Raw genomic sequence first — 21278 nt, forward strand, 5'->3', positions numbered from 1 at the left:
AATGTTCATGAACAACAGAGCCCATAATTTCAAGGAATAATCCATTCTCCAAGTGGCATGTAACATGGAAGAGCATTTTCACGTGACTTTTCAGGTAATATCCACTGTGTCCAGTATAAGGTTCTTCAATAGTGTGCTGCCCTCCAATCAACTGCAGACAGGGAGTGTTGTTGTGTTTATGCTGCTCTGCTGTATGGCCCTTTATATGCACGCAATTACATTTCAATCCAAGTTGGAAAGTACAAGTGTAGGTTATTTATAGATTACGGAACTTCATTTTAAAATAGAGTTTTATCTGCTAACTGCTTATGCTGTTCAAAGGTTGTCATCAGTTACTGATGTTTTGAGTTTGTAAAGCTGAGTCTTCACTTTTACTCTGCACTGGGAGAAGTTGTGTCTAGTGTGCATGAACAAATCCTGGTTTCTGAGATTTTGCAAAAGGCTTTTGCAGATTACCAAAGCAATATGCCTGAATTTAGAGTTCTGAGGTCATTTAGTAACTAATGTTGTTGTGGTTCTGTTCGCCGAGCTGGGAGTTTTGCTTGCAAACGTTTCGTCCCCTGTCTAGGTGACATCTTCGGTGCTTGGGATCCTCGTGTGAAGCGCTTCTGTGCTGATTCCTCCGGCATTTATACTGGTTTGAAACTGCCGCTTCCGATTGTCAGTTGCTGTCCGCTGCAGTGGCCGGTATATAGGGTCTAGGTCAATGTGTCTGTTGATCGAATTCGTGGATGAGTGCCATACTTCTCGGAATTACCTGGCTGTTCTCTGTTTGGCCTGTCCTATAATAGTGGTGTTGTCCCAATCGAATTCATGTTGTTTGTCATCTGAGTGTATGGCTACTAGGGATAGCTGGTCATCCACGAATTCGATCAACAGACACATCGACCTAGACCCTATATACCGACCGCTGCAGCGGGCAGCAACTGACAACCGGAAGCGGCAGATTCAAACCAGTATAAATGCCGGAGGAATCAGCACAGAAGTGCTTCACAGGAGGCTCCCAAGCACTGAAGATGTCACCTAGAAAGGGGACGAAATGTTTGCAATAAAAACTCCCAGCTCGGCGAACAGAACCACAACAACAAGCACCTGAGCTACAAATCTTCTCACAAACTTTAGTAACTACTGTTGGCGATATGTCTCGCCGCAATGTAATCTAGGTGGAAGAATTTTTGACTTCTTCATCAGGGGGGTCATGAAGCCAGGGTTTAGCAGATGGCTTTTGCCGACCTGCAGTGGCTTGCTTTGAAGAACATCATTTGTTGGAACAAACAAGCAAAACTGCCTCACAAGCATCTTAGAGTGGTGCACATTGACTTTTGGAGAATGTGTGGACATTTTATCATGTCAGTTTCCTGACCCTTAAATATTACAGTGCCTTGCTGAACATGAGACTACAGTTGTATATCAACAGTGTTAGGATCTGTATCCAATCATGGTATAATTTTCTATTTTGGTAAATTCATGTCAAAACAAGCATATATTTTTGTTATTTGTTCATGGGATGTGAGTGTTCCTGGCTGGACCAACATTTATTGCCTGTCTGTAGTTGCCACGGGACACATGCAGGAATGATTTACTAGGGTTTGGGTTGGTGTCTGTCTGGTATGACTCCCTGATTATGACTATGTTAGGCTGGTGTTTGATTTGGCGTTAGGTCCAAACTAGTTAGTGAGAAGGACTTTGCAGGGGAGACAGGGCTGGACCTGCTGTTGTCTATTCCAGTGCCTCAGTCAATGCGAGACCGTCTGTCTGCTTCCATTTCTTTGTTGAGACTTTGTAGTGATTGGTATACACGAGTCACTTGCTGGGGCAGTTGAGAGGTAACCATACTGCTGTGGTTCTGGGGTCACATCTAGGCCCTCAAGGCAATTAGTGAGCTTAACCCAGGAGTGGTTACACTTCAGCTGTCATGCAGCAGATGCAGGGATACTCAAACCACAGCAGAGTTGATTTTTCCTGAGTTGAGGCTTTGGGTATTGAAACGGCTGCCATCCCTGTTTGGGGGATCCAGTGCCGTTGGGGTGGTAGTCCCAGCCCCTGCTATACTGTACTATGAGGCAGCTCCCTCCTGATCATCACTTGGTGATCACACAGGCTGCCTCTCATCCACTTTGCCCCATTTCCTTTCTCAATCCCTGTTTAAGTCTGAACCAAAAAACCATGCTTTGCCATTAACCTTGGTGTCTTTTGGCTCTTGTTGGTCCGAGCTCAACCCTTACAGTTTTGAGGATTTAATCTGGGTCATCCCAAACACTTGGATTCTGCTGCTCTATCCGGAGGCACAGAACCACAGGCAGCTCTTTGTACCTGTGCTGAAAGTGTGCAGTTCTCAGGCATGTCATTCTTTCCCTCAGAACCAGACAGAACTCCTTTTGCTCAGTGGGTCCCTTTGTGCTGCATTCATTTCCTCTGGGTTCTGTCATTGGCAGGCCCGAGCTGGGATCCTTAAAGGACTGCAGCTGCTCATTGTCCCTTATAGTGCCTCGCTGGCCTTGGCCTTTAGTAATTATTCTGACAGGATAACTGTTCAGGCTGTTCCAGAGTCAAGCAAGTCTCTCCCTGTTAGTGTGAGCTCAAGGACAGTACCCTCACTGACGAGGCCTGAAGCAGAACAATGCTACAGCTGAACGAGGTGGGGGACAATTCGATATTCCTCCCACACCTCTGGTCTGAGACTTGTTGTTCAGAGCAGGTTCAGGATTGGATACAGTTTCATACATTTTGGAATGGGTAGCCCTGGTGTCCCTGAGTTAGCATAATAGACTTGCTTGCCCTTGGGGATACTGAAGACAAAATCCTGTAGCTTTGCCAGCATTTCCTGGCCACGTCTAGGGCAAATCTCCCCAGTGGAGAAAGTGAGGACTGCAGATGCTGGAGACCAGAGTTGAAAAATGTGCTGCTGGAAAAACACAGCAGACCAGGCAGCATCCGAGGGGCAGGGGAATCGACATTTCGGGCATAAAGAGCTTATGCCTGAAACGTCGATTCTCCTGCTCCTCGGATGCTGCCTGACCTGCTCCGTTTTTCCAGCACCACGTTTTTCTACTCAAATCTCCCCGGTGGTAAGGAACCCTGTAGGTACTGGTGTGCACATTCTGGAGTATCTCTCCCAAGTCTGACCTGGTGGATACTCACTGTTCCTGTTGGTTTCCTTTATCACTCGAACATTCAGGCCGATGGCGACCCACTTTATTACAGTGGGGCTGGGCTGCAACCCAGGTATCCTCCTTAAACACTAGAGGTGGAATTGACACAGCATTGTTACAGTCCCCTTCCTCAGTGCCCCTCCTACTTTCCTGCTGAATTTGCTGCTCATTGTGAAAGGGTCACCCTGGGTGGTTCAATCTGACCTTGCCCATAAGCCTCTTGCCAAGTTCTCCAGCTGGGAGCTCACTCTTTCCCAAAGGTTGGGGAAGAAGGGAATTCTCAAAAACTTCCTGCAACCCTCAGCCCCTCAATGGCGTGTTGCATCTTGTCAGAATTGACCCACCTGAACGCTAAAAGCTGTTTGTACTCTGGGTTCCTTGTGTGCACCCCTGAATTGCTCCCAATATCTTCCTGGGATCAATTCATTTTCCAGTTAGGATGGCCCCTTTTGTTTCCTTATAACCAAGAAATAGAGAATCCCGACAGTGTGGCAACAGGCCATTTGACCCGTCAAGTCCACACCAACCTTGTGCAGAGCAACCCATCCATAACTGCTCCCTCCCCCCGTCACCACCCTATCCTAGTCCCCCTGTATTTCCCACGGCTAACCAACCTAACCTACACATCCCTGAACACTGTGGGTAATTTAGCATGGCCAATTCACCTAACCAGTATATCTTTGGACTGTGGGAGGAAACCGGAGCACCCGGAGGAAACCCACGCAGACACAGGGAGAATGTGCAAACTCCACACAGTCAGTCATCTGAGGGTGGAATCGAATCCAGCTCCCTGGTGCTGTGAGGCAGCAGTACTAACCGTTGAGCCACCATGCCACCCCTCAGGCTCAACTTAGGTCAGATCATAATGGCCTTTGCTTTTAACTGACTCTGAATCCTGTGCTTCCATAGCGCTTGTGGTCAGTGTAACTGTTCATCTACTTTATTAAAAGCAGTGGCAAAGATTCCCCATCATCCTCTTAAAATCCAGCAACAAACTGTCTGTCTCTCCCTGACTCACTCACTCTGTTGCTTGTGCCCCCACCCAAACCACCTCCTTTCTCTCGCTAGCTCGCTCTCACTAGCTCGTACTGTCTCTTGGCCTTCCCCCTTGCGTTCCCTGTATTTTCCTTGCTGGTCATGGGGCATGGATCATCTTCAGAAGATAATTCAACAAATTTCTGTTCTGGAATGGAATTGTGTGTTGGTGCTCAGACAGCACTTGAGAAGATTTCTCTCCATTTAACCCCAACAGACAGGGTTGTTTCTAATTTCCTAGCTGTTTCTGTTCACCATGGCTTATAGTTCAGCATTGAAACAAATCTGTTCTCTGAGCACCTTACCCTATTTTGTAATGTTGGAACAAGAAACTTCTGCTGAGGTTGCTCAGTTTGTTTTGCAGATTATTTAGATTAGATTCCTTACAGTGTGGAAACAAGCCTGTCAACCCAGCAAGTCCACACTGACCCGCTGAAGCGCAACCCACCCAGACCCATTCCCCTACATTAACCCCTTCACCTAACACTATGAGCAATTTAGCATGACCAATTCACCTAACCTGCACATATTTGGATTATGGGAGGAAACCGGAGCACCCGGAGGAAACCCACGCAGACACAGCGAGAACGTGCAAACTCCACACAGACGGTCGCCTGAGTCGGGAATTGAACCCGGGTCTCTGGCGCTGTGAGGCAGCAGTGCTAACCACTGTGCCACCGTGCTGCCCACAGCTATCCCATTTTCTCCTTTTGGTTTCTAATCAGTTTATTTTGTCTTGTTTATGATACTTGGTACTTTGTAAAATCTTATACTCTTCAGTCAAATATTTGGTTCATTTTGTTTCACAAGAATTATGATGGCCTAGAAAGCAACCATATCTGCATTTTCCAAATCAGCATCATGACTTAATGCCATTCTGTTGTCCTTTCCCCATTAACCTGCTTGTTATTTCTATTTAACTAATCATCTAATGTCATCTTGTGTGACTTGATTGCACTTACCTGCACCACAACTCCAGCCAGTGTGTTCCAGGTCCAAGCCATTCACTTCTCACAGCCATCTTTGGCAAATCGGTTTAGTCTATCCCCTCTCATTCTTCTTCCGTTAATGAGCAGGGAATTCTCCAAGGAAAATGCCACTAACTTCACCAACTGATTTTCTTAACTGATCTTTTTTATCCCTGGAACCACTTATACAAACCTCTTCTCCTATCTTTAGATGGTGTTCACTCCCTTCTGAAAGGTGTGACACTCAGAACTGTAAGCAGTCATCCAGCTGGGGTGTAACTAATTGATTATACAAATTCAGCGCCACTTTCTGCTGCTGTCCTCTCTGCCCCAGTTAATAAAACCTGGACTTGATTAACCACACTCTCCCCTTCTCTGTCTTTGTTTCAAACTTAGCTACCTGAAAATCCAAATGAAAAGAATTCAAATGGGACTTGAACGACTCAGCGTCTTGCCACAGTCAAAAAATATCTCCTATAATTCACAGTCAGTGAATTATTTTAAACCACACTGAGCGTTATCATGTAGGCAAACCCAGTAGACGATGCACACACAGTAAGTACAGGAAACAAAATAAATCCCCCTCAGATCACCTGACTGTGGAAATGTTGACTGAGGGTGCCATAATGACCAGAAATAACGGAGAACTCCCGAGCTCCCCGCGAATTCAAATCGGGCCACGGGATCTTTTATATTCATCTGAGAGACTAGGTGAAGCTGACTTGCATTTCTCATCCAGGAAACCGTATCCCAGGCTGTGTCGCACTCCCCAATACTGCAATGGCACTGACAGCTTGGAGTTTCTGCTTTGGTTTCAGAGATGTGAATCCAAGTGATCTTTTGAAGAAACCAAGCTCCCAGAAAAAGCAATTGAGTAGTATATTTTCTCAGCACTTGGTGATTGCCAGCCATGCTGCCATTTATTTCCCAGCCTGACCAGGACCTGTGTGAACCACTGCAGTTCATGTGCTGCAGCTGCAGCCAAATGTGAGGGAGTGTGAAGGTATTGACAGACCGAGCAGATAGTTACAACATTTGGACAGGAAGGCATTGAAGATAAAGGAATGGAATTGTAAAGGAGCACAGTGAGGGGAATTTGGAGATGTTGAAGAAGCTTTGCTGAGATGCTTCTGTCCAGATTGAGTCTTGAACACAATACCTTTGATTCTGTAAGAAATGACATATTTTTCCATTTTTCTTTCCGATTTCCACCAATTTGTCTGTGCTGTTATTATTTACGTTTTGAGCCAGACAGTTTGATAGTAGCAGACAGATGAATGGACAGTGTTGTTCCCATACCATGTTAATTGACAAGATCACCTGTCCTGAGTCTGGGCTTGGAAAGGGAAAAGCCTCTGGCTTGTACAAGAAAATACTCGCCTGTCTTGGTGCACTCTGGCAATACACGTTTCCTCCTCTGAACGGTGAGTTGATTTAAAGAAAGGAAACTCTGTCCAACTGCTGAGCTGCTGGCTTGGCAGTGACCCAGAACCCTAACAACAGCTTCCAGACTGCGAATACCAGCTTTGGCTTTCAACCTGACTTGGAAAAGCAAGGGCATTGCTGAACTTCCATCCGTCATTTGTTTTGTCTTCAAGTTGTTCCTATCCCATTGTCTCTTCCAATTCTATTTTTCCTCATCAAACTGCTTGTTCTGTGAGATTTCCCGTGCACCTGAGGGTGTCAAATAAACTCTATTCCTGGTTGAATTTGACAGTGGTATTGTGGGAGTATGAGAAATACACCTTTACCCTGTTTCAAAATAACAATGGAAGTGTTAAATAACAATCTGCTTCCAGGCAGGTTCAGAGATGAAGGAGGGAGATTTGTTTGAAAATGCGTCATCTGTCCATGTCAGAAATGAGGTCACCTTGTCTGCTGCTGTTCGTAAAGGTGAAGTCACGTGTTTCACTGTACTACAGTAAAGCCTTTTTTATGGAATCCTCCTTTGTGCATGGGGTGGTTCGTTGATAAAATGGGTATGAATTGTCTGTTGCAGTCCTCGAGCTGTGATATTGAATAAGTTTGTTCCACTCTGCCCCATTGTGGTATAGATTTCCTGCTCCTCTTCCACTGTTTGATGTCTGCCAACTTAAACTCTCCACTCTTTTGTTTCAACAGCTTTCCTGGATTCATCAACTCTCCAGTTGTTTTTTGACTTGTACCATTCCATCCCTCCATCACTGTCTCCTCTGGTGAGTTGTACTTCTGTTTATCACTGTCCAGAGATGTGAAGGAGTTTGCCAAGTGTGACAGAGCTGAGAGTGAGCTGGTGAAATGTTTAATTTGTAATCCTGATTTTCCTCACCCTGTATCATCCCTTGGTGATGATTCCCTTCTGAACTCTGAGTTACATCAAGTCGTGTCAAGAGCCAAGTTCAGGTTCTGGTCCCATTCCGGCCTTCCTGATGGATCATGATGTTGTATGTTGGTCTTTGCCCACCAGTGTTGTTTTGGCATGATGAAGCCCCTTCCCAAATCCCCAGCCTTGTAACTCAGTACATCATGTCCAAAACAGGACTCCATTGTTGGAGGTTTGGGGCTGGAATGCCTTCAGCTGAGGCTCTTGTCCTTTAGAAGGTAGCACAGCAACACAAAGGGTCAGTCAGCTCTGAAACCTTTTCCATGATTCAATTACTGATGTATCTCTTAACTCTGTCGGCATGCCTTGGTTCATTGTAAGGATCAGTTTTGGTTTTGGAAGACACAGTTGACTGTCCCATCAACATTTAGTTGGAGGGCACCGTTTCAGATTTCCATTTTTTTTTATCTGAAGAAGTGCTTTGTGAATTTCCAATGCAATAACCTCACCCTAATTTTAAGGTGAAACTCTCTTGAGGATCTGCCCAGCTAAACAAATATTTCTTTTAAATTTACCCTGCTGATGCCTGCGCCGGATGAAATTCCCATTTCATCCACATTTTCGCATTTCATACCTCCCCAGTATATGGGCCCTATCTGTCAGCACTGTGTCTCTGTCTCTGTCTCTCTCTCTCTCTCTCCTGCCTCTTGTTCTGTGTTATGTGGGCTCATGACAATGCTGGTTCATCATGTTTCATGTCCAACATTGTCACCTTCGATTAGTAAATTTCCAGCTGGATGCCCTTCCTGCAACTAATTCTCTCTCTTTATCAGCTTGGGACTAATATCCAGAGACAGTGTGTGTGCCCATATCACTGGCTGGGTTTTTCTGTGTCTAGCAAGACCTGGAGTCATCTCAAACCCAGAGCTTTCTCACTTAGAGGTGAGGGGGATAATAAATGCAGTGAATAAAAGCCAGATTAGCCATTTATCTGTGTGAATTGAGGGAAAAACCATGCAGGGCAAGATTGATAGAGGCTTCCCCTATTTCCTTCCATGACAACAAGTCAAGCTGGTTTGATCTGTTTGATCTCATTACCAGCAGAGCTGGTTATCTCTGTCTTAGCATCTGCACTGCTTTTGTTTGAGCTGCTGCTTTGCTCCCACGTGGCTTACCAAGGTTATGATGCATACTTGCTATTCTGAAGAGCAAATGGTTAAAATGGAAATGAGGATCTGTCCTCTCAAAAGACCATACATCTTTGACATCGTCTTTTCCAGAGTACAGCAGAGGCTATAAGACCATAAGACATAGGAGTGGAAGTAAGGCCGTTCGGCCCATCGAGTCCACTCCACCATTCAATCATGGCTGATGGGCATTTCAACTCCACTTACCCGCATTCTCCCCATAGGCTAAGTCAGATACTTGATCCACCAAATGATTGAGGATTATGGGGACAGAAATAAAATAGAATTAAGGTTAGGTCAGCATGATCTCGTAGAACAATGGTACAGTCTTGATGTTCCTATTTCCGAGCATCCTGTGGTATTTTCTTCCTGAATAACCTTGGGTGTAATTCCCTTTCCTACATGTATCCTCATCACCACCAAGAAATGCCTTACAGAATCCTTTACCAAGATTGAGACTTGAGACCAACATCCTTTGTTCACTTGTCTCTGTTGCTTCGCCAACCTCTCTTCGTCAAGCTGAACCTGAACCCCCATTTTACCTGAGCTTTGATCTCCCCTCTTCGTCTTTGCAGGGTTCACCTTGCTTTTGAGACCCAAATCCTTGTCTCGTGTTATTTTTCCTCCCCAACGGACTGCCTGGCTTGTCTTTCTGACCGTCCTGCATCATCCCCACGTCTGGGATAGTGCTGTCTTCCTGTCTTTCCTGCTGACATTAGCCCATTTCTTAAACAGAGCACCTTGACCACCTCTGTCCAAGCAGACCATGAGCGATGTCCTTCAAAACCAGGAGAAATCTTCCTTTTTTTGTTTGTGTTAGGTTGATGTCCTGCCATACTTTCTCCAGCACAGTTTGGTAAAAGCATTCCACAATCAGATAGCTGCTACCTTCTCGAGACAATACGTGGACTGTGTGCTGTTTTGATAAATGCTGGTCACCACTCATTCAAGGACTAACTAATAAATCAGTTTGAACCCCTGATGGTCAGGCCGTTCTCTCGGTCACAGCACAGGGGAAAAGGCCCTGAAGCCTATCAAGTCTGGCCAGTGAAAAACAACTGCCAAACTATTCTCACTCCTGTGACCAGTGCTTAACCTATAGCGTTGTATGACTTGGCATCAACAAGATCTACTGCAGAAATTCACCAAAACTCCTAAGACAGCATCTTCCAAATCTACGAGCACTTCCATCTTAAGGACAAGGGCAGTGGATACATGGGAGCACCATCCCCTGCAGGTTCCTCTCCAAGCCCCTCACCCATCCTGACTTGGAACTTTCTCGCTGTTCCTTCACTGTTGCTGGATCAGAATTCTGGAATTGCCTGCTTGAGGGCCCTGTGGTGATTATGGTCTTTCAGAGTCTGTGATCCTGCAGTGAAATGACTTTGATGACTGGCCTCCTGGAGGTGATGCTGCCAGAGGATTGCTGCAACACAAGGCTCAAGTGAGAGAGTCCTCATCCCTGCCCTGGGCATGGAGCATGCTCATAAAGTTAAAATCACATGCAGTCTCACAGCTCAGAAGGAGAGCATCCAGCCCACTGCACCAAGGTTTGTTGTTTGAACGTGCTTACCAGTTAGTTCCACTCTGTATTGTTTCTTAGATCCTTTCCATCCAGCATTGATGGATTCCTCACTCATTCTTATTCCTCTTAATCTGCTTTCAGGAGCACCATCCACATTAAGACAACTCAGTCTGTGCGAGTAAGTTTTTCAAATTATGCCCTGGAGTTTCTGCCAATTATTTAAAACCAGTGTCTTCCAGTTGTTGACCTTTCAATTTGAATATCTTCCTTCTGTTCATAATGTTAATAACATCTCTAACTTGTTTTTTTTCCCTCTGTTCATTCAGCGGATGCTGGTGTCACAGAGACTGGGCTGGCATTTATTCCCTGTCCCTAGTTAGTCTAGAGAACATGGTGGTGAATTGCCTTATTGAACCACTGCATCCACTGTGCTGCAGGTAGATCAACAAGTTAGGAAGGTGTTCCCAGAGTTTGACCCAACAACCTTGAGGAAACAATGATGTATTTCCAAGTCAGGATGGTGAGTGGCTTGGAGGGCAATTTTCAGGTCGCTGTTTGTCAGTCTGTACCCATGTTATCAAATGAGCCTTTGATGACCAGGAGTATTGTCACTTCTGCTGACGTTGTCTCCACATTGTGTCTGCCTTCATTCCTGACCATTGTTTGTTCCTCCCCCCAGGTGTTGTCTTGTTTAGTACAAATTGCTTCCGTCCGGAGATCGCTATTTAACAATGCAGAAAGAGCCAAGTTTCTTTCGCATTTAGTGGATGGAGTGAAGAGAATATTAGAAAATCCACAGGTAAGAGATGGTCAAGTGACACTTTGTAAAACACTTGATTGAGCAAAGTTTTCAGGAGGTTCTTGATGGAATCTTCCCCGTTTTGGGTGTGATCAGGCTAGTGTCTTTGTGAAAAGGTTGGAAACATTTGGGTGCTGTTTTGAGAGCAGTGTTACATAGCTATACAGCTGTAGGTAGATCCAGGTAGTCGTCTAACTCACACCGTTGTCGTCGGAAAAGGAACACAGGCCTTAATGTACGGAGCCTTTTCTCCTTTGTGTTGTTCAGTCATGAATCGTGTTGGTCTTGAGTGGCTTGTTTCCATGGCTGCATTTTGTTGTGGCAATAGTGCCCGTAAAGACAGGGTGGGAAGCTGAGAGCATTCCATGGGAGCCCTGCTAAGATCTGTGGGCTCAGGCAGCTTCATTTGGTAATGGGACTCCCATCTTTCCAAGAGCCAAGATTGCCTCCTCCTTCCCACTATCCAAGTGTCCAAAGTGCAGAATGAAAGCTGGCACTGATGAAATCCCTACAGTGCTGGGGCGGTGGAGCCATATAGTGCCTGAGCTGGCCTCTGGGTAGACCTGTGTTCTTACTCATTGCAGCTCAAACTCCATTCTGTTACCATAAGCACTGCAAATGCCCCTGGACTGGTAATATTCACCCCGATTCTGTTTGTTGTTGTTCTTGCCTGTGTTTCTTGGCCATCAAGTATCTGTCTTTTCAAATAAAAAATCAGGACCTTGCATTGCCCATTCTGCACCCCAAATCTATTCTCTTTCATTGAATGAAACAGCAGCTGAACTGTATCCTGATCTCACCAACATATCTTAGCTCAAAATCCCCAACCATCCTCAGTTAGCCAAACTGTCCTCATCTCCGATGGGAAATTTTTGATCGTATTTGAAGACAAATCTGAATACCTTTAATATTCTTCCATTCTATGTGAGGATGTTGGGTATGCACATATCTCATTTCTTGTTTATTCTCAGATTTTCGTTTCAGTATGTTTTGGCCTTTGTGTTTGCCTGCTGCCTATTATTTGCTTTTCCTTGATTATTTTGGTAAAGCCATCAAATAGTGAAAGCAGGGGGTGGTTAATTCATGATGTTGTTCTGTGACTGATGATTCAGTGCACTTGACAGCGATCAGGGGCCTTCAGGAAGCAAGATCTCGTGAAGGACTGGTCTGGTGGGATTGTGGAGTCAGCATTTCCCCAGGACCTGCAAAGTCATAACCATTTGGGCGTAGTCTTTGTAGTAGGAGTCCAGACTTGGTTAACTTGTCTGGTCTCGGTCTTTGTAGGTTATCTCTGCAGTAGATGCCTGATTTGACTAAATAAATTACATCCAGTTTTTTTCTAGAATTTCAGGAACTAAGGGGTGATCTGATCAAAGTCTCGAAGATATTAGTAGTAAAGACAAGAGTAGATAAAGATAAACTAATTCTACTGGTTAGCTATTCTCGAACTAGGGGGATGAGTCTGAGAACGAGGGCCAGACAGTTCAGGGGACATGTTAGGAAGCACTCCTCCACACAAAGATATTTTGAACTCTCTTCCACAAACAGCAGCAGATAGTGGATCAATTGCTAATTTTATATCTGAGATGGAAAAATGTTGGTTAAGCAAATGCATGAAGGGATTTGAAAGCAAGACCACAGCCATGATCTCATCGAATGGTGGGACAGGGTCAGGGCTGAATGGCTTCCTGTTGTTCCGGGTTCTTCAATTTAGCTGACTTAGAAACCCAGATTAATAGAAAACACTCAACCGTTTTTTGTACTCAATAAGAAAACAACCGATAGCAAAGAGACACATCAATGAATACAATTCTCTACTCCTTCAACCGTACCCTTTTTATTTAAAACGTAATGCCATACATACACATCGACACAGAGACAAGGAAGACATAAATATGAGAGGTGGAAAAGATTAGGTAAAACAAGTCACTGAAACACAGTTCTGGCACCAGTGTGGATGGTAGGTGTCAAGTTTCCTTGGTTCCTTTCTGATCCTTTTCGGAGGACAGAAGGTTGTGGTCACTCTGATTCTGATCCTTTGATTCACTGGTTCTTTGGTTCAGTGTGTGAAAACATGGCTTGTATTGCTTTCCTTTCATGAGGGAATATGCAGGGACAGAGAGAGTTCCTTTTACTATCTCCCTTTTAAAGACGAGAGAAAGAAGCATTTGCTCCTTCCTAGGTGAATGTATTGTCCAGTCACAATCGTAGCTGATCACCCAGGAACCACTGAACGGTTCATCACTCTGCTGAGTACTTAGGAATGAACATGCAGATGTTCTCTCGCTCTGTCTTGTGCTCTGTCACGCTCCCTCTCTCATCTCCCACTGTTTGAATGAAGCAATGTTGTAGATGGATTTTTTTTTATTTAAAACTGCACTAGCATCTTCTGTAGTCCCTTGATTTAAAGCCTTTTTTTTTTCATTTTTAAGCCTGCAGTCCAAAAACAATGATTCTAATAGAAGAGGAAGTCAGGTACCTGTTTAAAATTCCATAGACAAAGCACAAGATGAATGGAAAGGTCCTCAATATTGCCTAAGCAAACAGGACTCGTGGCCGTGACGTGCAAGAAAGACCGTGTCAATATGTTGGCCATGTGATGCAGGCTGGCGAGGGTGAAGTACAGGCAGCAGGAACTGGGTGGATGTTGGTGGAGTTGGAGGGATGGGTGTCACTGAGAGGTTGTGAAGGAGCAGCAGCCATCGTGACAGGGTGGGGACGAACAGGACAAAGTATGACAGCAGGTCCCAGGGCAGGAGCAAAGACAAACAAGCCATGACCAGAACCGTCAGGGGATAGGATCTGCTGCTGGAGTGTACAGACAGTCAGCGTCTCGTGATTTCAATGCACATGCTCCTGGGTAGTTTTACCCCGTTCTGCCACACCATTGCCAATTCTGTCTTAACTCTTTTCAACCTTAATACATGTGGGTGAGCTTTTACCAACCCATTCAACCGTCATGTCTTCCTGATGTTTTCAGCTTGTTCTGTCAGAAACATGATAAACAAACATTCCTTTTGCAGGGCCTGTCAGATCCGAACAACTACCATGAGTTCTGTCGATTATTAGCTCGGTTAAAGAGTAACTACCAGCTCGGAGAACTGGTGAAAGTGGAAAACTATCCTGAAGTCATCCGGCTGGTCGCTAATTTCACAGTAACCAGTCTTCAGGTAGGAATCCAAGAATCTTCTGTTCTTTGGCCTAAGAGCAGGTGACTGACACTAGAAACAGGCTTGACTAGAGGGGGATCTTGGCCTGTTCCTCTTTGGGGAGAATGGGAGCGCTGCTGACCAGGACTTGCAGAACCTTTTATCTTGCAGTCTGGAGCACTTTTGGCTGGAAACAGGTCTGCTCCCAGCTGCATGGCCCAGATGTGTCTGTTGTTGGCACCGTTTTTGGATTTGTGATATGGTGCAGGCGTGATGTCAGATTTTACAGTTCCTGTCTACAGTGACGCTACAGCATTCAGAATGGAACAGTGACAAGTGAAGAAACTGCTGGAAAAGCTGAACTGAATAAAATTCACATTAACTGTCTGGGAAGTTTTGTTTGAGATGCAGCATTTGGCTAAATCTGTCTGTTGTTTGCTCTTTCTGAACCTTTTGTTTTTGGCCTGGTTATCAGCCTGATTTTCCAACATGCTTATCCTTGGTTATCGGAAGTATAGTTTACTCTCCCAGCTAGATGTGTAAGTAGCAGTTAATGTCATCTTTCAGTCACAATGAGGTTGATGTGTTGTTTGTCCCATTTTGCCCGCAGCACTGGGAGTTTGCCCCAAACAGTGTACACTACCTGCTGAGTCTGTGGCAGCGTTTGGCTGCCTCTGTACCTTATGTCAAAGCCACAGAACCACACATGTTGGAAACATATACGCCAGAAGTCACGAAAGCTTACATCACCTCCAGGCTCGAATCGATTCACATCATTCTGAGGTATGGTGACTTAATCTGATCCTGCAGAGACCAAGCTCAGATTGGGATCATGAAACAAGTATAAACCAGCAGCGTTTAAATTTGAGCCTGACTCGGGAATGATGTGCTTTGATAACATTTCATAACAAGAACGTGGAAGGCTTGGAGCTAGACTTGAAGCAGGTGTTTGTTATCTCTAGGGATGGTTTGGAAGACCCTCTCGATGACACAGGTCTAGTTCAGCAGCAGCTGGATCAACTGTCCACCATTGGTCGCTGTGAGTATGAGAAGACGTGTGCTCTCTTGGTGCAGCTCTTTGATCAGTCAGCCCAGACGTACCAGGAGTTACTGCAGAGTGCTAATGCCAGTGCCATCGACATTGCTGTGCAGGAAGGTAAGTGCAGAATAGAAAGGAGCTGCCTCACACTTTGCTGTTTCTGATGATTAAAAGACCGATGTGATTTTTGTTAGCTGTTCTATCTAATATATCTTTATACATTATCTTATATAAAGCCTGTGCAAACCTTGATTTGTTTTGTCATGAGTTTTGCTTGTTCCTCGCTGCCAACATTTATCTGAACTATGAACAGCTTTATCAACAGACTTAATTCAGTATCAGCCATAACAGTGAACTTGTAAGGGCTGGCCACTCGGACACTGTGTGGCATCTGTTTGTGAAGTGCACCCATCACCTTGTACATTCAGAAAACTTGTTCACTGTTTGATTCTCAAGAAAGTCGCGAGTCTTATTGAAAGGGTTACTTTTCATTAGCTTAGTGCGTACAGCCACTGTCTGATGATTAATGAGGTCAGTAACTCACAATTTGTCCCTCAGGTCGATTGACATGGCAAGTGTACATCATCGGGGCAGTGATTGGGGGCCGAGTTTCCTTTGCGAGTACAGATGAACAGGATTCCATGGATGGAGAACTCGTTTGCCGGTGAGTCTCGAATTGCCTTTTTCTCCTTCCACTCTACCTGGTTGTGGAGATTGCACTGATACATACTCCCGCTGAGTAATGACTGTGAGACATGTAACTCTCAGTGTGAAACATTGCAGCTTGAAATGCTTTCTGCTTCCAAGTGACATTTGATTTTACATTATCCATTTCTTCAACCAAGTTCACAATGAATGCTGTCAAGGTCTTGCGTCAAGAAGCTGCTAACAGATTTTTTTTTCCAAGCAGAGAAGTCAGGAACTTGTTCTACTTTTTGCCATGTAAATCTCTAAATCACTGCCTTGAGTCCAGGTATTCCGCTTGTTGATTGGCTAGTCTAGTACTCCTCCCTTCCAGTTTGTGATTGAATTTGAACATGGCAGTGTAACAGAGTGGAGGTGGGGTTTATGTTATGTCTCACCTGCTGTGTCACTTCTTACCCTGTCGCCTGGTGCCACTTCTATCTGCACCACAGTGCTTTATGTGATCTGTCAGGTGAGGAGCTGTGCAGTAGAGTTGAAAGCTGGCAATATGATGATCTTGACAGTGCTGAATGAATCCTTCAGCTCATCTCCGTATGTATTGGCGATTGCAGTGTGTTGTGGGGAGATTTGACTGGATGTTTGTCTGTTCCTTTTCAGGGTTTTACAGCTGATGAACCTGACTGATTCTCGATTGGCTCAAGCAGGCAATGAGAAACTGGAACTGGCCATGTTGAGTTTCTTTGAGCAGTTCCGCAAGATTTATATCGGGGATCAGGTTCAGAAGTCCTCCAAGGTAACAAGGAACAGAGTCAGAGTTACTGAGGCCCTTCCTCCTTTATCTGCTCTTGCTTTGCTTTTTGCCTGGAGGTTTGGAAACAGAATTGGTTTTCATGACCTTTTGCTGCAGACTAACAGCATGGTAACTTTTGCCTGACTCTGTTGGTGTGACACTGAACTGAAATAAAAACCATCATTTGTATTAGCATGTTGACCATCAAGAAAGAAAACGTGACTGTGCCCTGATCATCTCTCATAAATATACAATGGATGAAATAGACGTGGAGCGGAAGCTTCCTGTTGTGGGCCATTCTAGGCGGACAGGTCATTGTCTTAGGATAAGGGGTCGCAAATTTAAAATAGAGTTGAGGAGAAACCTTTTCTTCCAAAGGGTGAATCTGTGGAATGTGCTACCCCGTAGTGCAATGGGTAAATTTAAGGAGGAATTAGACAGATTTCTAATTGGCCATGGGTTGAAGGGACGTGGAGAGAAGGCAAGAAAATGGGGGTGAGGAGCATATCAGCCCTGACAGAATGGTGAAGCAAACTTGATGGGCTGAATGGCCTAATTCCGTTCCTGTATCTTATGAACTTAGGAAAATGAATTTCTGAAATAACTTGTTAAATGCAGCACGTTATGATAGAAAACTAATTGAACAGCTGTTCTGTGGTGAGCAACATTCCAGAAACGGCAAGTCGCGTAAATAATGCACATATATTACTTTGATCAACAGTCCATAACTCAGGGAAGCTTCTTGTTCCTGAATCAGAATGCACCTAGATCTTCAGTGCCATTCTGTGTAGGTAGATGGACCTTGGTTTCTCATATAATTCAAATGGTGCTCCCTCTGGTCAACCTAGCACTTTGTCTGTAATCAACAGTAAGATTGTGAAGCTTGGTTATAGGGGTGAGATAATGCTGTGACAGAAGTTTGCTATAGAAGGTGGAAATTATGTTTGTCCTCCCAGGTATGCAGACAGTGAGTTCATGTATTTTTCAGGTTCTGATCAGTCAGTGTTCTTCTGTACTTAGGTATGAGCAGCATTCTGATGGAAATCCAAATGCAGTGGGACTTGGTTTGAAGTTCCTCTCAATAAATGCTTGCCGAATCTTTCATGTGAAGGCTGAATCCAAGAGTGGAATGGGTAACTTTCAGAGGTTTCACTTGAAGATGTGACAACAGCTCATGCTGTTGATTTTGACATGAACTCTTAGGAAGTGGGGTGGCCTGGCCTGGCAGGATGTGAGAGCAATCTCACTGCTGAGTTGGGTTGTTTTCTCAGCTGCTAACAGCACATGGACTGTCCCAGCAGGTGGCAGGTTGATATGGAGCAGGAACTCGTCCCACTTGGATCTCCCACCTCTCTGTTCCACCCTTTAGTTAGCCCAGGACACACAATTTGCTCTGTACCCTCTCTGCCAACCTAGTTAAACATAGACCTAGGACTGATAGTGGGAAGTTGGTGCTGGGGACTAGGCTGTTTACCCAGGACAGGACAGAAAGAATGGGAACAGATGGACATGTCAGTTCCTTTTGGCATTGTCTGTGGGATCTTGTGCCTCATTTGCTAATTTAATGGCAACGTACTATCAGACAGCATTCAGTGCTGTTGAGTATTTGCAAGACTGTTTAATGCCAACAAAAAATGTCAAGTTTTCCTTTGTACCAACACCATTGTGTTCAGTCTTTCATTAATGAAACAGCTGTAATTGCAGCCCAGACGAGGGTGAAGAATTTAGTTTGTGGTTCCGGATGTTTGTCAGTTATTCAGGTACATTGTTGAGAATGCTGACACTGTTGACGTTAACTTTGTTCGGCTGTTGCCACTCATCAATAATGACTGTAATTTTCAGAGGGTTCATGTTTCTGAGCAACATAGCCTGTTCGGTGTGTCAGCTGGAAAATACTGACAATGTGAGGTTAGTCTTTGTATTTGACTTCATTTTTCCTGTTACCTTTGCTCAGGTGGTGGTATTCCCACCTGTGCTGAGGATGGTCCAGGTTCCTGGCTTAGTTCAGAGATTTGAACACTTGTAGCTGGAGTGCAGTGCAGAAGCAGTGCTTTCCTGGAAAGAATCCCATCTCACATTGAGATATGCCAGGGAGGTCTTGTCTGACTGCTGAACTGAAAGTAAGATGCAAAAGTCAAGGATTCTGTCTGTGTCTTGGCCAGCATGTATCCCTCAGGGCAAAAGTGAGGACTGCAGATGCTGGAAACCAGAGTTTGGATCAGAGTGGTGCTGAAAAAGCACAGCAGGTCAGACAGCATCCAAGGAGCAGGAAAATCGATGTTTCGGGCAAAAGCCCTTCATCAGGAATTCCTGATGAAGGGCTTTTGCCCGAAACATCGATTTTCCTGCTCCTTGGATGCAGCCTGATCCAAACAACATGTATCCCTCATTCAAAATCATTAAACCTGATCACTTAGCTCATTCCAGTTTGGGAGATTTGTCAGTGCACCAACTGATAGCCATGTTTATCTCCGACGTGTGATGTCATTTGCCTGTCCTAGTGGTTTCTGTCTGTTTTCTAATGATGGTTTGTGCTTGGTTTCCCTCTGTGCAGTTATACCGCAGGTTGTCTGAGGTCCTGGGGCTGAACGATGAGACAATGGTTCTGAGTGTTTTCATCGGAAAGATGTGAGTACATACACGCAGGTGCCTCTGAGAGGTCAATGACCTGTTGGTTCAACAGCAGGCTGTGGTCATAATTTGGGGTTTCAGTTCCGGATTTTCCTATGGATTGAGTATGTCATGTCAGTGCATTCACTGTGGAAAATAGGTCAATCAGTTTGATTCTCCCTGTAGCCCCCAAGCAGTTTAGATTAGATTAGACTTAGTGTGGAAACAGGCCCTTCGGCCCAACAAGTCCACACCGACCCGCCGAAGCGAAACCCACCCATACCCCTACATTTACCCCTTACCTAACACTACGGGCAATTTAGCACGGCCAATTCACCTGACCCGCACATCTTTGGACTGTGGGAGGAAACCGGAGCACCCGGAGGAAACCCACGCAGACACGGGGAGAACGTGCAAACTCCACACAGTCAGTCGCCTGAGTCGGGAATTGAACCTGGGTCTTCAGGCACTGTGAGGCAGCAGTGCTAACCACTGTGCCACCGTGCCGCCCACTATTGTTTATGCACATCATTAACCCTGAGATTATGTTGACCTCTGATGTAAGGAAAGTTGTGTGTGTGCTGTGGGAATCACAAAGCTTCCATTTACTTGGAATCTGTATTTGGGCGAATGTTGAGACATTCCAAGGTGTTTGCTGAAAAGGCAGTGAAGAGAAATAAGAACAAGTCCCAGAGAATCTCAGAGAAGAGTTGATGTTCTGGGCGATGCCTCTCGGGTTCACCTGAAACATGAGCCTGCCTTTTGTCCTTCCTGCAGATGGAAATGTATTGAGTTTGGGCAGAGAAAGGAAGGCTGCCCTTCACTTCACAATCAATCCAAAACTGAACAGAATACGGACCACCTCATTCTCCTCTGCCTTGGTCAAGGGCAGAACGGTACTGTCGACTGAAAGAGAATGAGGTGGAAGTGATCCCGAACTGGCTTCAGTTAGACCCATGCAAATTTCATGTTTCAGCACAGAGGCTCTAATTCACAAAACTTCCTGATTCTGTTGCATTGTTGGCTGGCAATTATCTGACTATTTATTGGAAGTATCGTTCATAAATTTGTGTATCTCTGAAAACGTGTACTAGTTTCCATTTTGGAGCTTGAGGTTTTCAGCCTTCACTGAGCTGCTGCTGCTGCTCTCCCCAGCCTGTATTTGAACAGTATTCCAGGGATTTGACCTTGGGCCAATGTCCTCACAGAACCTGCTCTCTGTCATGGTCTGTCACACACCCATCAGTTTGCTGGTGGACCTGAATTCTGCTGACCTCTAGTGGCCAACTCCAACCTGATCGATTCTGTGCTTCAACATGGAAGCTCAGGCAGCTCAAGTTTGTTGGCACTTGGATTTTTCATTTCCTCTTTTGACCTGACTGAAGTTTCTGAAAGTTAGCCAAGTAGCTGATCTGGGTGATGTGGCTTAATTCATGGCAAACTCCCATATCCCAGGGGCGGGAGCTGTCAGCATTCCTGAAATGTTACTGAGTAAGTTAAAGGGGTGATGGTCATAGCTGGCCACTTCTCGTGGTATCCAGTACTAAAGTCAAGGGAAAGTTATAGATGTCAGAGTGAAAACTCCAGCTTGTCAGCAACTTGGGTTCATAATTGCCCTGACTTGGCACAAGCCCCATCGTACCGGCCGAATTCATAAGTTTCATGTTATGAGAGAATAATTCTGCTATCAAAAAAAACACATCTCACTCCTATCATGAGGAAAGAGCAGTGACTGTGTCTGAAAATTGGTTGAGAGTTTGTTGGAGATGTTCAGAGTTGGTTTGTTTGAGAAGTGTTGAATGTAACTGAGGTAGCCACACTCAATCCAGAACTCGGATTGAACAGGCTTTGTAAGTGTAAAGCAGTGCCTTCCAGTTGCCAGAGTTCCTTGCCTCTCGTCAGTGCAACATAAAGCCTGTCTGGAAAATCAACTGGATAACGTCTGTGTACACTGTGGTCAGCATTTCAGCTGTTATTTTATTGAGTTAAACATTATTGGAGTGAATACACTAATTAATTCACTGCCTCTGTTTGAAAAGAGAGAAGGAAATGTTGTACGTCTGTTTTAGTATTTGAC

General features: G+C 44.9%; 1 protein-coding gene across 4 annotated transcripts in view; it reads left to right on the top strand.

Annotated features, from left to right (window-relative positions):
• Positions 1 to 21278, top strand: part of xpo7 (exportin 7) — a 106262-nt gene that overhangs the window by 60321 nt on the left and 24663 nt on the right. For all 4 annotated transcript variants that reach the window (XM_060856428.1, XM_060856426.1, XM_060856427.1 and 1 more), the window contains 8 exons: positions 7277 to 7350; positions 10849 to 10968; positions 13992 to 14138; positions 14728 to 14900; positions 15080 to 15273; positions 15715 to 15820; positions 16459 to 16594; positions 19146 to 19219. In XM_060856428.1, coding sequence (XP_060712411.1) covers positions 7277 to 7350; positions 10849 to 10968; positions 13992 to 14138; positions 14728 to 14900; positions 15080 to 15273; positions 15715 to 15820; positions 16459 to 16594; positions 19146 to 19219 — 1024 coding nt within the window. The remainder of the gene's footprint in view (positions 1 to 7276; positions 7351 to 10848; positions 10969 to 13991; positions 14139 to 14727; positions 14901 to 15079; positions 15274 to 15714; positions 15821 to 16458; positions 16595 to 19145; positions 19220 to 21278) is intronic.

Source organism: Hemiscyllium ocellatum, chromosome 48 (assembly GCF_020745735.1).
Source record: "Hemiscyllium ocellatum isolate sHemOce1 chromosome 48, sHemOce1.pat.X.cur, whole genome shotgun sequence".
Taxonomy (NCBI): Eukaryota; Metazoa; Chordata; class Chondrichthyes; order Orectolobiformes; family Hemiscylliidae; genus Hemiscyllium; species Hemiscyllium ocellatum.